The following is a 15,443-nucleotide window of genomic DNA, read 5'->3' on the forward strand; positions in this document are numbered from 1 at the left end:
ATTTAGACTCATCACTGTTGGTCACTCTGTGATTGATTTGTATATTGATTACAGTTGAAACATAGTCCACTGCAATAGACAACCGCAAATGTCCAAACTGGGAAACAAGTTTACTATAAATCTGCTGATATCACTTTAACTTTCAAACAAAAATGTTTAAATACAGTATGTGTTGGGTTGTAATTAACCAACAATGGAATTTTGTATCAGTTTAGTTTTGGTTATATCGAGGAAATATTGCGGTCAGCACGCATTGATCATGCAAACTCGTCATCACGGATTAAGCTTGTGCAAGATGTTGAGAAACTACTGCAGTACATTTAAATAATAATGTGTCACAATAGTGAAAAGAAACTAACCTAATTCAAGACTTTATGGGTGCCACTGGCTTCATACCAGAGACTCATATAGACTCCACCAGACTAAAGACTTAAATCTGCTTCCATCAGTGCGGGTCTGTGACCTAAAACAGGAGCAGATCATATTTCAGTAAACAAGTAAACAGCTGACATAATAACGGAAACGGGGGAGTCACCGCTCCATGCTTTTCTCCTGCTCTATCAATTGATCTAAACATCTGTTGATAGGCCCCCATCATTATCTGCTCAGGCCTCTTACAGCTTCAATTAGGCCTGATTAATCCTTTCCACTCACACAGTTACCGCTCGGTCAGACTTCCCATTGTACTGTGACCTTGATAACATCAAATGTCACTGTTATGCTTTTTTTTTTTGTCCACAGCTGTACTATTAAGGCACATTTAATCAATAGCCTATATTGTCAACATGGCTTTTATTATTATAGAGTTCTGCTAGAGAAAAACCTGTATACAAAATAAAAGGTTGGCCAAACAGCAGACATTAGGCAGCCTCTTGTCAATAGGGGGCGCCATGTGAGGAGAGGGGATTTCACATGTAAGTGGTCACATAAAGCCAACAAGAAGAAATCAAAAAGTTTGGAGCTTAGGGTGCTGCTGTAGAGGTGAGGATGTTTATTGTTCATTGGACATGTTATATAGCCTATTGCTTTGAATTATAGAAAAAAAGGAAGAATGATGGAAAAAGATTTTAACTTTAAATAAATGAGACATAGAAAAAGGCTTTATGCTCAATTGATTCTTTATTTTTCGGTGAGATTTACACCAAACTTTGCAGCTACTTTCATATTACTGGATGAACAGATTGTGTGTGGGTGCGTGTGCAGGATTGAGTCTGTTTGTGTGTATGAGAGAGAGAGGAAGTTTGGCTGTGCGAGCTGATCTGTTTATTGTTTGTCTGGCAGCTCCTTTATATTTTGGATGCTCCGAAGTAATTGCAGAGAGAATTTGCGGTTGGATGGGCATGAGAGGACATTTACGGGTTGTGGAGGAGAGAGAGAGGGAGAAGGGGCCACGGGGTGAGGGAGAAGGGAGAGAGCCCCATTTGTTTGTTTGTGTCCAGTTTGGACCAGTTTACTTTTTGCCCCAAACAGCAGAAACTCTTAGGTGCCACCATGGATTCTTCTTCTGCAATAATGTGATGCAAGCTCTTTGTTCCAAAAGCAGAGTGATGTAATGATCTTTGTACCAGCAAGTTAATCATTCACCATCCATCTATGTTAGTATATTAGTTGGTTTAGAACAACTGCCATTACCTCTTCTTTGAATCTAATTAGACGGGAGACTTTCAGTTAATTAAAAAGTATCGCAACAAACAGAGCATATACTCACTAACTTTTCTCTTTATTTTATACTGAGCAATCAGTTATATGTTAGGTTCAAAGTTAAGTGATTTATCTTGTTATCTTATAAAAGCCTAACCTTCCTATCCTTCAGTGACTCCAGTGATAGGCTGACTATAAAACCTCCCCCTTCTTCTTGCACTCTCCTCTTCACAGAAGTGACCCTTCATCCTGAGCGTCGGGGAGGCTCTCTGCACTTCCAGCTTGCTCTCTCTTTCTCTAAACTTCTCTCCTCTGACTTCGCTGTCTTTAATTTTCCTCCCCTCCACCATGGCTCCAACTTTGGCCACAGCGTTTGCCAGACGCTGGTGGATGGCAGTGACTGCCATTGTTGAGAATCTGCTCTTCTCCGCTGTCCTGTTGGGATGGGGATCCCTCCTCATCATGCTCAAGTCGGAAGGCTTCTACTCTTACCTTTGCAACGAGGAGGGTGAGTCCAACTTTTTGTACTTTTGTGTTGGCAAAGGAATCATCTGTTTCCTTACACCTCCATATTTTTTTCCAAAAATTACAGTGATGCCACTTAGAAAAGGGAAATGCCTTCTGCCTCTGCCTTCATGAGGTTATAGTGCAGAGTCCACAGTTTTTAAACTGCCTTTCCACCCAAAATGCACCACGATTTGCTGTTCATATAAAAACTGGTGGGAGATAAGTGTCTTTACAGTCAGTACAGTAAGTGTCATCTTGAGTTAGGGCGAAAGATGGAACACCTTTTATTCAAGAGATGCAACGCAACACGACTACCTTCTTGCCGCTTCCATTCTTTAGGAAGAATGTGTTTCCTGTGAAGGGGTCAGCAGCTGTTTTTAAGGACTCCAGAGATTAAACCTGATCAGTTAAATTAAATAGAGAGCAGGGTTGCAGGTGGGCAAAGTGGCCCAAAGTTAAAGGGCTCCAGTGTTCATTCTGCTTCGCCTTTAGTGTGGACTGATGATGGACTGGATCAACTGTCCCTCTTCTCTAAAGCTTATTCTCTTTTCCTCCTCTTCCGTCACTTTGACCAAAGTGTGTCGGGTCCTTTGTGTTTTTAAGTACAAAGGTGGGATTGATGCACACAGTCAGGTCTTTTAGAAGAGAGGGAGAAAAAGGGACTGTGAGGGAGGAATCAGGGTTTTGGACCTGCGGTCACTCTCTGTCATGCGCCTCATGGCCTGGCAGAAATGCTGATCTCACAAAAGATTATTGGTTGGATTCCATTTTTCTCTGTACCCACTCTATCTCTTAGGGAGTTTATACAATTGATTTATCTGTCTGGTGATTTGTAGGAGGACGTACTTCCAGCTGCAAACATCCGTCACTCTCTATCGATTATTCTTTGTCTGGTGCTTTGTTTGATCTGTAGTATCACTCAATGCAACACATCCTAATATTCAACCATAAACCCTTAAAAGTACTCAAGGCTAGTTCCATTCAGTTTTTCTGGCAAAGGTACACCACTTTACAGGTTACTGCTAAAGTTGCAGTGATGATGTTGTGCACACCCAGCACTGAAGTAACAGTTGGGCATCCTGCACTGTACAGTGACTTCCTGGAGGTCTGCCACAGTCATTTTATCTTGTTCTGATGATATAAGAGGGAGAGGACAGCAGCACCAGCTCAGCTCTTTTCAGGCATGTAACATGTCGTAGAGGGACAAAGACATCCACAGCAGACGTTTATTACTGGTAATATGGAGGCTCAAAGTACACTGATAAAGGGCAAACAACTGATAGTAAAGTGATCAACAGTAGAAATCTGACAACTGGTGGCCGAGACGGTAAAAACAAAATGGTGAAATCAGCAGATATAAGAGGGGAAGGCTTGAAGCTTTACTTTAAATGGATAGTGATAGTGAGTGACCACCAGCCATGCTATGGAAGGGAATCTCTGTTGTCTTGTCTGATTTTCCATAATACAATGCATAGTGACGGAAAAAGAGATTTGTCCCTTCCTCTTGTTTGCATTGTGGCTCTGGAAAGTCTCTTGTCAACAGGCTACGCAAAGTTTCCTTTGTGTTCCATCTTATTTGCAAGTGATTCTTTTTGTTTTACTTTCCGCATCTAATTGATGACTCCCCTGTGTCCTTATCTTGTGACCTACAACCAACTCTGTATTACCATACGAAAGCAGATACAAAGGGAATCGGAGTGACTGTCAATTGTTTGTCAACTGTATAAAAGCTGCCCTACGGAGGAGTGATGTAGAGAACTGCTGGGGGGAGCACTGCTAGACACCTCTCTTTGAGGGTGCATGTAGTTGCTCCTTCTTGCAAGAATAAAATGTCCGATGTGTTTGATTTTGAACCAAGCCTCTGAGTAATTTTTCCAACACATAGATACAGGTGATAGGCTCTGGCATTAGAAAAAGGACCAATTCCACACTTTACATAAGTTGTTCAAAATAGTTATAGTACTGTATTTTCTTTTTTGTTTTTGTGTTTGTTGTGTATTTTTATATTAGTTTGACCATTTTCAGTTGCTTCTGGACACCGTTTGATAAAGCAGTTATTATCTGGAATTTACACAGAGCACATTTCTGTTTTTTTTTTAGCAGATAGTTACAACTGAGTTGGGTGGAAATATCAGTGCAGACAAGACAAAGCCACAGACACCGGCACATTAACAGTGTTAGTTTGGTGCTTAATTACAGTCTTGATTTCATACACGCAACATCAACGCAGAATTTCTCTGAACCATAGATGAAAGGCCTTGACTATCTTTAATTTTGCACCATGCTTCCCAAGCTTCTTGCTACACATGTGACAACAACACCAAGAACAATGTGCACAATCAGCTGCTCCCTTCGACTTTGCTCCATGCTGGGGAACAGGGTTTATGATCTGGTGTCCTGATGAAGACTTTGTTACAAAGTTGGTCTTTCCACACACATTGCTTTCCTTCTGTGACTACAAATAACATCAGGTGGCTGATACCATCAGCTATAACTAATACGTTCCTAAACTGCTGCTGCCCTGTCACCCTCACTTGGGATGTCTCTTGGACTTTCATACCTTTTCACATTATCTCCTTACAGGTTCCGATAATAATGTTAAGCTTATTGCCAGTGTCAGCTTTATCACTTTTTATCCAAGCCACTCCAACATACTGATAACATCCAACTAGCATCTCAGATGTTAATCTTTAAGGTATAAACTCCATCAGGGCAGAAATTTGTCTTTATTTCTTGGTTTCCCTTCTTCCTCTGCAGACAAAATACTGATATGATGTTATTTCCAGTTGGAGATTTACTATACACCTAACCCTGCATGTGCTCCCAGCACATGTGGTCACCTATTTAGATGTATCATGATCATTCACCTTCATCATCTGTATGACAACAGGCCACAGCTCCATTTTCAACTCAACTCAGCCTTAAACATTTGTAGGATTATTCACAGCACTCTGCCTTTATGGATGACTTTATGTATCAGAAACATAAAAATAAAGACCATGAACCATCACAACTGACAATATATTTTCTACTTGCATGCCTGTCTTGTCTTGTAAAAGATTATCTAATGCTTTGTACCTACTTCAATCACTTTCCTCAGGTAACGGCACAAGCTACAATTTGTCCCAACCTCTGACAACGCCGGCAATAGACGAGTATGCTGACTACTATGAAAACGAGGGCGGTGTGGTGGGTTTGGGAGACGGGGTGGAGATGAGGCCCCTTGTCCCCATTGACAGGCCCCTGACAATGAATGGCTGGCTGGTCTGCAAAGAACAGGATGAGATGCTGAACTTGGCTTTCACAGTGGGCTCCTTCCTGCTCTCGGCCATCACGCTGCCCCTGGGGATTGTCATGGATAAATATGGACCTCGCAAGCTACGACTGCTGGGCAGGTAAGGGAAGGAGTGAAAGTATTATCCCGACTAATCATGATCCTAATATCTAGAAAGACACATGTACAAATTTTGTTTGCCTTTATTGCTTAGGGAAGTACACAGAAATCTCAAACAAAAGATATGTCATATCCTTGGCAGATAAAAGTAAAACTATCTTCATGGTTAAATTCCAAGAGTTCAAGGAAAAAAAATTAGTTCTTTTTCGATTTTGGGGGGGAAATAGTTTTTGATAAGTTGCAGCTTCAATTGTTATCACAAGTGCTTGACACAATCCTCTCCTTCTAGCACATGCTTTGGATTTTCCTGTCTACTCATTGCTTACGGAGCCTATAAGCCAAATGGTAAGTCCCTGTGAAGACCGTGTTCCTTTCGAAACTATATTTGAAGCAATGTAAAGTATAATTGTTGTCTGCTGACAGACTGATGGGCTAACATCTGTTTTATTTGCAGAGCTCTCTGTCCTTATCTTCATTGCCCTGACTTTCAATGGCTTTGGGGGGATGTGCTTGACCTTCACCTCTCTTACAGTAAGTATGTGAACCGTTGCATGCTTTGTAATCCTCCCACTGTAGAGCCTTTTACCTGCTGCCGATGGATATTTTCCATCTCCAGAGCTTTTTGCCTCACTGTTGCTGCTCTGTAATAATAATTTGCTGGCTCTCAGCCTGCTCACCCTCTCCCTCCCCTCCTGTCTGCCATTTTGTCCTGTATTTTCTAACACTGAACTCTGTGTTCCTATGGGCAACCAGGCAAGGGTTCCTTTACACTTTTCCCTGCATCTATTATTGTGATTCAGAAAGAACAAGATAGCAGATGTTGGCTTTTGAGCTACTCATCTCCATTTACTGTAATAGAGATGAACAAATAAACAATTCACACATTTGCATTTAGAAACAAATATAGGCGAGCATGACTAGTAAAAATGCCGCATCACTAGGGCTGGGTATCAAACTTCAATACTTTTTTGGTAGTATACTACTACTATAGAAAAACGGCTTGTCCTTCATTCCTAAATTTTGATACCTTACATTACTCTTGCTATGTTTAGGCAGGAGTAAATCTCATTCAATTTAAATCTCACTCGTACATTAGGACACCTTATTTCAGTCTTTATACACACCTTTTTGGCTACACACCCATCTGAGTTGTGTGCGCTGCAGTAACTTCCTTGTGCTAGCTAGTGTCTACTGCAAAGACCAAAGAAAATGGTGTCTTGAAGAGCGGTTTTGAAGCTCAGTACAGGTGGCTCTTAGTGTCGCCCTCTTGGCAGTGCCTGACGGTTGCAGGCCAACTGTCACTCAAACCAGCCCTACCTTTAAGTATGCATAACTTTAAGGCATAATACAATTTAAATGGATCAATTCACCGCCATATTGTTGTTGCGAACTGGGAAATGAGCTATAGAGTCCAAAATCATTTTATGTACTTGGCTGTAAACATATTTATTTCTGCTGCCTCAAGTGGCCTTTCCAGAAACTACAGCTTTTGGCACCAGCGTTGGCTTTATTTTTCAGGTTGTCTACTGATAGCGTGTGAATTGATAAGGGAATATCGGAAAATTGTAGTGTCTAGCAATAGCTATGAGGTGTTTTGGGGACATCTATTAAAATTTTAGACACACAAAAACAACCTGGGCTACAATGCCCCCTTCTAGCCTGTATTAAGACTTAAGATTTTTACTGTAGTTTTTAATAAATCTCTTTTTATTAAAATGAAATCTATACAATTGATAGAGAAAAAAGTATTGTTCAGGAACTGGTATCAAAATCAAGGTACCTGTACTGTTTTTGAACAATACCCAGCTCTATGCATCACTCTCAAAAGTTTCAAACTTCAGCCATAACAGACACTGCCTCAAGTGACACCACTTAAGGCTGTTTATCAGATTTCATACATCTCCCTGTAGAGCCAAAAAAAAGCCTTTATAGCCTAAACTTTTTTTCATATAATCAGTACTGCAGACACAAACCTTGAGCAGAGTCATTGACACACAGGCAGACAAAAACAACGGATGCTCTTCATGAATTCCAGAATTCACAAGGTTGACCCCTCACAATCCATTTGCATTCTTTCCCTGCCGCTCTTCATCCTCCTGTTCCCTCCCCTCGCCATCAGTTCAGTCTCCGGTGACTCACACAGGAGTCCATGGCTGTACCATGGTGATGCTGTTCACTAAGAGAGGGGCTCTGCTCCAGTAAATCTCCCTGTAAAACACCCTGTTTCTATACCACCACAGGCTGTTACTGTGACATCTTCAATCTCCAATGTGGTATTTGTTGCATCTACCTAAATCTCTCATTAGCTGCTGCCATGAGCCTTCATGTCACTGATGTAGAAAACCATGATTTAAGACTTTGCTTGCTCTTTTTCTATAGGGCTTCGGCCCAAAGATGCTTCCCTTGTTTCACTTCATCTCCTTCTCAACCTGACATGAAAAACATTCATTGTCAGGTTAATCATTAGACACAACCCTGCTCCATGACTCCTTGATCATGACTTCTCCTCAGACTTCAGGCGCTCATTCTCAGCTGAGGGGTGTTGGGTAACGCTCGGCTGCCCTCAGCGGCCACTGCTGGCTCCCTGCCAATGTCAGTTGTCAGGTCACCTTTCCGCTTCAGGTTCACCCAGCAGCTGCTAATGTATCTGTAATGTTTCAAAATCTATTGGAATAGTTTGCCAGTTTCTCCTGATGACGGTCCTGAGAAGTACTGTAACCTGGGCGCTTCAGTGCACATGCCCTCTCAATTTAGCACACACACATACACGTACCTCTTCCTTAGCTTCCCCAGTCTTATATAATTGGATGTGCTTGTTGTTGTTCAGTCTCTTGAAGCCAGAACAGCTTGTGAATACCTTTGTATTTGGGTGCTTTGTCACCCACTGTCTCCCGTTTTCTCTTTCAACTGTATTTTCTTTTTCCTCAAATTGAAGTGAAGGATATAATAGACAGAAAAAAAAATCCCTCACCTTCTTCATCTCTTCTGTTTTCAGATATCACCTCACCTCAGTTTCCCCCTTCTGATTGTTTCAGCTGTATAGAATCTGTCAGCAGTGTCTCATGTGTGAGACAACTGTGTATGTTATATTGTTTTTACTGCTTCTATGTCACTTTGTTGTGCCCCCCCCCCACCCCCCAAGCCCCCCGTTCTGCTTGGTAATTGGTTCCCATTGTGCAACTCTGACCCCAGGATCAGTACCATCTGTGTCAGCACCATCCTCATAGTGTCCCCTGTCTGTCCTCATCTCTAAGTTCAAATACACTGTAGCTGCAATTACCATAATCTTAACAATAGATTTGTTAATTTCATACTTAGATACACAACACAATATCTCTCATTTCACTTGCAACTTTGCACAAAACCCTAATTACGGAGTACAATAGGGACAGGTTGTGATGATGTGATAATCCTCTCTTTCAAGCTCCCGAGCATGTTCGGGGACATGCGTTCGACTTTCATCGCCCTGATGATTGGCTCCTACGCCTCCTCTGCCGTCACCTTCCCTGGTGTCAAGGTAACAAACACTGAATCACTGGCAATTTGTTTAAAGTGCCTTGAAAAAGTGCATATTAACAGAGTGCATCATAACAACTAAGCGAAATGGCCTCACAAAGTTTCCCTTTTCCTATTTGTTTACTTGTATACCTAAATTATTCTATTTTACATCGATTGCTGTAACTCTTCTTGCAACCACAAACTCAGAATGAAGGCATTTCACCTATTTATGGCAACATGAATTTTTTTACTTGATCCCACTGATGATTCTAAAATGTTGCACATTTCATCTGTATGTAATGTATATTTGTCATCTCCACTGTATTTCATATTTATCGGTCATGTTTTGTGTGCAGGTGATCTATGACCTCGACATATCTTTCATCACTATTCTGGTGGTGTGGGCTTCCTGTGCTGGACTGGTCTTCTTCAACTGCTTGTTCAACTGGCCGCTGGAACCGTTCCCGGGACCTGAAGATATGGACTACACGTGAGTAACAAAGATACACACAGTGGCACACAGATACCACAAAAACACTAATAAACATGAAAACATGCAACATTTTGGGACAACCAGACAGTTTTCGCCTACTCTGGGAGGCCTTCACACAGATCCAGATGTAACAGTATGTACTTGCATTGTGCTGATACAGATCAGTAATAATAAAGTCAATAAATAACTCTTTGGACTAATGAAGTAGTCCCATGTATGTTCCCAAGCAGGAGAAGTCATCACCGTTGAAACTGTTTCACAAATAATTGCGTAATATGTGTAAAAATTTATAAAGTAAGGCTGCCAGGTTAAAGTCTATCTGCTGATAATCATACATCAACTAAAGTCATCCCTCTGTTAAATCCATGTTAAAGCTAGCGCAAAACATTTCCACTAAACTGATTTGCAGGGGACAAGTCATCAATTTCTATTTGTAATAATGACTTTTTTCATTTGTTAGTTCCTCCATGACCTCCTTCTCTTGTCCCTTAATTTTCTTTCATTATCCTTCACACGTTGTCCTCTATCCTCATTCCTGTTTCGCTCATTTCTTTTTTAATCCCCCCTCGCCTCCTCTGTTACTTCAGTGTGAAGATCAAGTTCAGCTGGTTGGGCTTTGACCATAAAATCACAGGGAAGCAGTTCTACAACCAAGTGACCACAGTGGGCCGTCGGCTGAGCGTGAGCAGCAACCTGAAGCAAAAGGAGATGGCTACTAAAGACGGACGAAATCTCTGCCTCTCCACCATGGACCTGGAAATGGATTGCAAGCCTGAGGAAGAATGTAAGAGTATCAAAAAGCGCCTGGTGCAAAATTGCAGTCAGGATTTAAATAAAATTCGAATCTCACTCTTATGCATGTAATTTACCTCTTCTTATTTGTTTTCTGTCTCTTTGCTGCAGCCCAGTCATTCTTGAAAACGATCACAACCCCGATTTTCCTGCTCAGTCTGTTGACCATGTCCATCACTCAGCTTCGGCTCTTGTTTTACATGGGGGCCATGAACAGTGTCCTGGAGTCGCTCAGTGATGGAGACTTCAACACAGGTCGGTTTTCCAGCATTTACTCGAGTGTTTGTGTGTGATTTGTTGCTCAGTAACTGTGAATCATATAAAATTGAAAGCAACTTACTTGATTTAAATTTACTTTTCAGTGGAAAGGATGGAGCTTGGTAAGATGAAAAGCCTCTAGCTGCATCGGTAGTTAGCTAAAGCTGACAACATTAACCTCTAGTTTTGTATAGGTTTTGTCATCACAATACTGTATAGTAGATGGTAGCTCCACTTCCACCACTTCCTGGCTTTTTTGACCCTCATAGCTCATTTCATTATTTCATCAGTTGACCTTGGCTCTTGTCCACACCAATAACCCAGTCCTTCAGCTGTCATTCAGGTTTAATCTACAACCACCAGGAAGCATTTGTTGTACTCATTAACTAACTTTGCCCTTCAGCACCAGCAAAGAGCACACATCATAAGCCATTTCACAACATACTTGTCATGTATCATTACCCCGCTAACCATAAAATCACGCTCATAATGGCATGTTGTTGACTTTTGAACAGCCAGATCTCTGTATCCACTGTTGTTTCACTCAATATGGCTCTCATGCCTTGGACTGATAATTAACTGTAGACTCACATTAACCAGGTAGAAAGACTCTTGTCATATTTTTTATTTTTCTCTCTAACACTATCCTCATTTATTTTTCCCAAAATGTAATTTATTCTCTTCTTTTTCTCTTGTACTCCTTCTGATCCCTTTCTCAGTGAGTCTGTACAGCTCCATCTTCGGCGTGTTGCAGCTGCTCTGCCTGATGACCACTCCTGTGATTGGTCAGATCATGGACTGGAAGCTGAAAGAATGTGACGATGGAGAGGAAGAAAAGGAACCCTTCAGCAAGTGAGTCAAGTCTGAGTAGTCCCTTTGCAATGTAGGATAAACCCTGTGGCCTAAACCCTTTCCATTTATAGAGTCAGACATTAATGCTATTTGACAGTGTGTATAAATGAAGCTTTTTTTTAATAAAATGTAACTGTGTGACATCAGTGCCTGAAAATCTGACCTCTCTTCTTTCTTTGTGCTTTCAACTACAAGGGGTGAGCCAAAGAAAAAGCGCAGAGACAAAAAGATCCAGAAGGTGACCAACGCCCTGAGAGCATTTGTCCTCACAAACGTCCTTTTAGTGGGATTCGGGATCACCTGTCTCGTGCCCAACCTCCCCCTGCAGGTGAGAAGTCCAACTTATGTGTCAATATCATCAACTTTTGCAACCCTCCGGCATTTGTACAATTTTTTTCTGCTTATTTTCTGAACAGTGTTTTTCCCATCACATGTTACAAAACTTAGAACAGATACATTTTCTGCAATTTATTTCTAAAATTACAGTACACTCCTCAGTCAGAGGAATTGTGGAAGTTGAATAGTTTTGGCTTAGCTTTGCAGAAAGACTAGAAATGGAGACAAACAGCTAACCTGTCTACCAAATCAGATTACCAGCCACAAGATGTTTGTTTCTTCATGCTGTAAACTATAATTTCAAGAAATTCAGTGCCATATTTCTTTAAATAGACTATTCCTTTAAGGTTCTTATAAACTATCTGACTACAATGCCTTAAAAGATTATGAATACTTCACAGCAAATTCATATCTTTGGAATAAATTCGCTCTGAGTTCATATCAACTCTTTTTGCTTGTACATGTGAGACCATCAAATACACTCTCAAGCAGAGTGGAAGTAACTCTTTTCTTGGAGTTGATTTTTAACACTTTTCAGGAGTTGAACGTGAACTCTTTGGGAGTTAAAACTCAACGCCCTTGAAGAGTAAATTTTACTTTAACCTTGAGTTGTTTGAATATGAACTCTTTCACAGTGTTAACAGTCAATACTTAAAAGTGTGTATTGTTTGACATTCATGGAGTTAAAATGTCATCACACTAAAAAGGTTTTAGATGAGACTGACAACAAGGTAACGACATATATGTATATTTACCAATTATATGCAGTGAGATTATACAGTTTGCAACAATTAATGCTGCATGAAAACTTTGTGTAAGAAGTTGCAAACTAACCAACATATTAATATGACTGATTGGTATATATGTTACGTTCCTACCTTGTACACTTATGGTTTTGAATGATCGCCCCATTTTATTTATCATTATGTCATCATTGAAATATTAATAAACAGCATGTTTCAACAAAACTAAATATAATTTCTGCCCATCACTTTGATTTAATTTGGTTACTTTATTAAATAACTAAGGCATCCTGGGCAATGCTAATACAGCAACAAAGCTATGCAGTCAACACTGGGAGTGTTGAATCATGCTCCTCAACACTCAGCGAATGAACCCCAAAATATTACCCACCAAAGAGTAACACTGAACACAAGCTGTAGTCTAACTTAGAAAATAAACTCCCAAAATCAAACTCTTTGTTTACCACCAGGATATTTCACTCCAGAAATTTGCTGTGATTATTTCTACTTTTATCTTTTTTCAGATTGTGTCATTTGTCTTGCACACTGTGGTAAGAGGATTCATTCACTCTGCTGTTGGTGGCCTCTATGCTGCTGTGTAAGTCTCAATGTAACCACACACACACACACACACACACACACACACACACACACACACACACACACACACACACACACACACACACACACACACACACACACACACACACACACACACACACACACACACACACACACACAGCGGAGTGCATCTTCAAATTGAGACTCAATGTAGCTTGTCTGTCTTTCCAGGTATCCCTCCTCCCAGTTTGGTAGTTTAACAGGCATGCAGTCTCTGGTCAGTGCTGTGTTCGCTCTGCTGCAGCAACCCCTCTTTTTGGCTATGATGGGACCCCTGGGGGGAGATCCCTTCTGGGTATGAATACATACACATTCAAACACACATAGACATACAAATGAAACCCTTGGGCATGGCTAATTCTGGTGTCATCCTCCAGGTCAATATCGGACTCTTTGTACTCAGTATGCTGGGCTTCTTGCTGCCTCTCCACCTGATCTGGTACAGATTGAAGCTCCACGAAGAGCAACACAAGAAAGACGACAACGCCAAGATCTACATCAAAATCAACGGTTCGGATATCCCTGAGGCGTTCGTCTAGGGACAAGGAGATGAAAAAAAATGGAGAACGAAGACAACACATGGGCAATCCAATGATACACGTAAACACAAGAAATCTGTCACAAAGGTACAACTGATATATCACATTTAAACATATAATTGTTGTACTTCTCCATCGATTACACATCAACACACTACCACACCCAATTTTCCAAAATCCCACGAAGATAAACGGATGCTACGGTTGTCATGGAAACAAGTCCAACGGACAGTTGGTGAGGAGAAAAGTGAAATGTGGAGGGAAAAAAGAAGAAGACAAAGAGAGAGGAAAAGACTGTGAAAGGAAAGAGGCATCTGCCCTCTGTTATTCCCCCAAATCCTCTGACGTCTCTTTTTATTCCCTCCTCTGCGAGCGGCACGCTTGTACGGCAGCTCCATTCCACATGAGACTGCTTTAATGTTCCCCACTTCAGCCGAAAAAGGATAACTTTCCACCTGAGAAACCTGCAAGATTGCTAAATGTCATCCTCACAACCAGCCAATTAATGAACGATTCCATTGTTATGAGTCATTTCTCTTTCTTATGTTATATGTCAACTTTAGATCATGCTGATTGTAAATCCCGGAACACGGTGCTTCCTATCTGTTCATCTTGCTTTTTGACAGATGGTGTGAGGTAAACATGGAGTAAATGGCATTAATGATTGATAGAGTGGCGAGAAAAGCGTTTTTGCTGATGTTTCTGAGGCGAGTAGAGACAACAGTTTTGACTAAACTGGATTTTTGTTTTGTTTGCCATGCTAACATCTGATAACAGTACTACTGTAGCTTAGCATATACTGTAGTATTGGATAATGGTCAGTATTATGGGGATCTGTGGTATGTTTTGCTAAAAGCAAATTGTTCATGTATGTTTAGATTATTTATTTTATTTCATGCCTCCTTTAGCTGTTTTTTTTTTTTTTTTGTACTGTAGTGTTTCCATATTCCTGTCATCATTCAGATGCCTTAGCTTAAAGTCCATATTTTGTCCAGTCTGCCTGCCTACTGTTAAGGGAAATACAGTACTTTTAAATTGTTTTCAGACACACTCAGCTCATATCAACACTCCTGATGCTTCTCCAATAGTCCCACTTTAATTTTGAGGTCCTCTTGCCTTCATATGTGTATTTATTTTACATTCACGTTTCCATCCTAAATTGTATTTAAATGGTGCTGTGCCGGCAACTCCTCATGCGTTGATTGTATACTGTGTTGTTTGCATAGAGCTCCTCCTATCACTGAGGATGATGTAGACATGTATTGTTAAGCAGGAAACCATGTTTAATGTGGAAGAATTTGTGGGGTTTAATAAAGGTTCTTGCTTTATTCACTTCTCATCAGGCTACATTAAATATATGTGTCATTATTACATGGTTGTAGAAGCTGTGGCTCTTTAAAACTTAGCATTACAGAGCTGATATTAACCCAGTTCTCCAGCACAGGGAGAACAGTTGATTATTTTTTATTTATTTTTTTGCTGGAACTGTTATTCCCACATGAAAGATGTACTGAGAAAAATTAAATGACCTTTCTAAAAAAAATTATTAAAACTTTCTGGCACAACTTCACCTACTGTCAAGATGCACAGAGAAGGAAAAATAATCTACAAACAAACAAAAAAAAAATCTAAAATGTAAAAAAAAAAAAATGGGGCAATGGGGTGCCAGAGGTAGGTTGGGTATATGCTGATATGACTCCAGGTCCATTGTTTCCCCACACTGACAAGAGGCAAAGGGAGTGTCCATTAAGGGATATACTTGTTCCATA

The 15,443-nt window shown here is 40.6% G+C and overlaps 1 protein-coding gene across 2 annotated transcripts; it reads left to right on the plus strand.

Moving 5' to 3' along the window:
- Positions 1–907: 907 nt before the first annotated feature.
- Positions 908–15,011, plus strand: slc43a2b (solute carrier family 43 member 2b). 2 transcript variants are annotated; one of them, XM_069721248.1, is made up of 14 exons: positions 908–2,149; positions 5,249–5,543; positions 5,832–5,887; positions 5,997–6,073; positions 8,967–9,059; positions 9,397–9,530; positions 10,121–10,317; positions 10,437–10,580; positions 10,688–10,705; positions 11,303–11,435; positions 11,631–11,763; positions 13,039–13,112; positions 13,307–13,430; positions 13,513–15,011. In XM_069721248.1, exons 1-14 carry the CDS (start codon positions 1,990–1,992, stop codon positions 13,672–13,674), a joined length of 1,800 nt encoding a protein of 599 aa, XP_069577349.1. In that variant the 5' UTR covers positions 908–1,989; the 3' UTR covers positions 13,675–15,011. The 2 variants fall into 2 exon arrangements, with proteins under 2 accessions (XP_069577349.1, XP_069577357.1); XM_069721256.1 differs by lacking the exon at positions 10,688–10,705.
- Positions 15,012–15,443: the final 432 nt, after the last annotated feature.

Source organism: Brachyistius frenatus, unplaced genomic scaffold (assembly GCF_029030835.1).
Source record: "Brachyistius frenatus isolate BFR_SWC_R1_liver_20210118 unplaced genomic scaffold, ASM2903083v1 Contig_5, whole genome shotgun sequence".
NCBI lineage: Eukaryota > Metazoa > Chordata > Actinopteri > Embiotocidae > Brachyistius > Brachyistius frenatus.

Coding starts and splice junctions, on each gene's coding strand:
- slc43a2b (XM_069721248.1), top strand. CDS start 1,990: ATGGCTCCAACTTTGGCCACAGCGTTTGCCAGACGCTGGTGGATGGCA. Junction 5,888..5,996: donor CGGAGCCTATAAGCCAAATG/GTAAGTCCCTGT, acceptor TTTTATTTGCAG/AGCTCTCTGTCCTTATCTTC. Junction 11,764..13,038: donor TGCCCAACCTCCCCCTGCAG/GTGAGAAGTCCA, acceptor ATCTTTTTTCAG/ATTGTGTCATTTGTCTTGCA.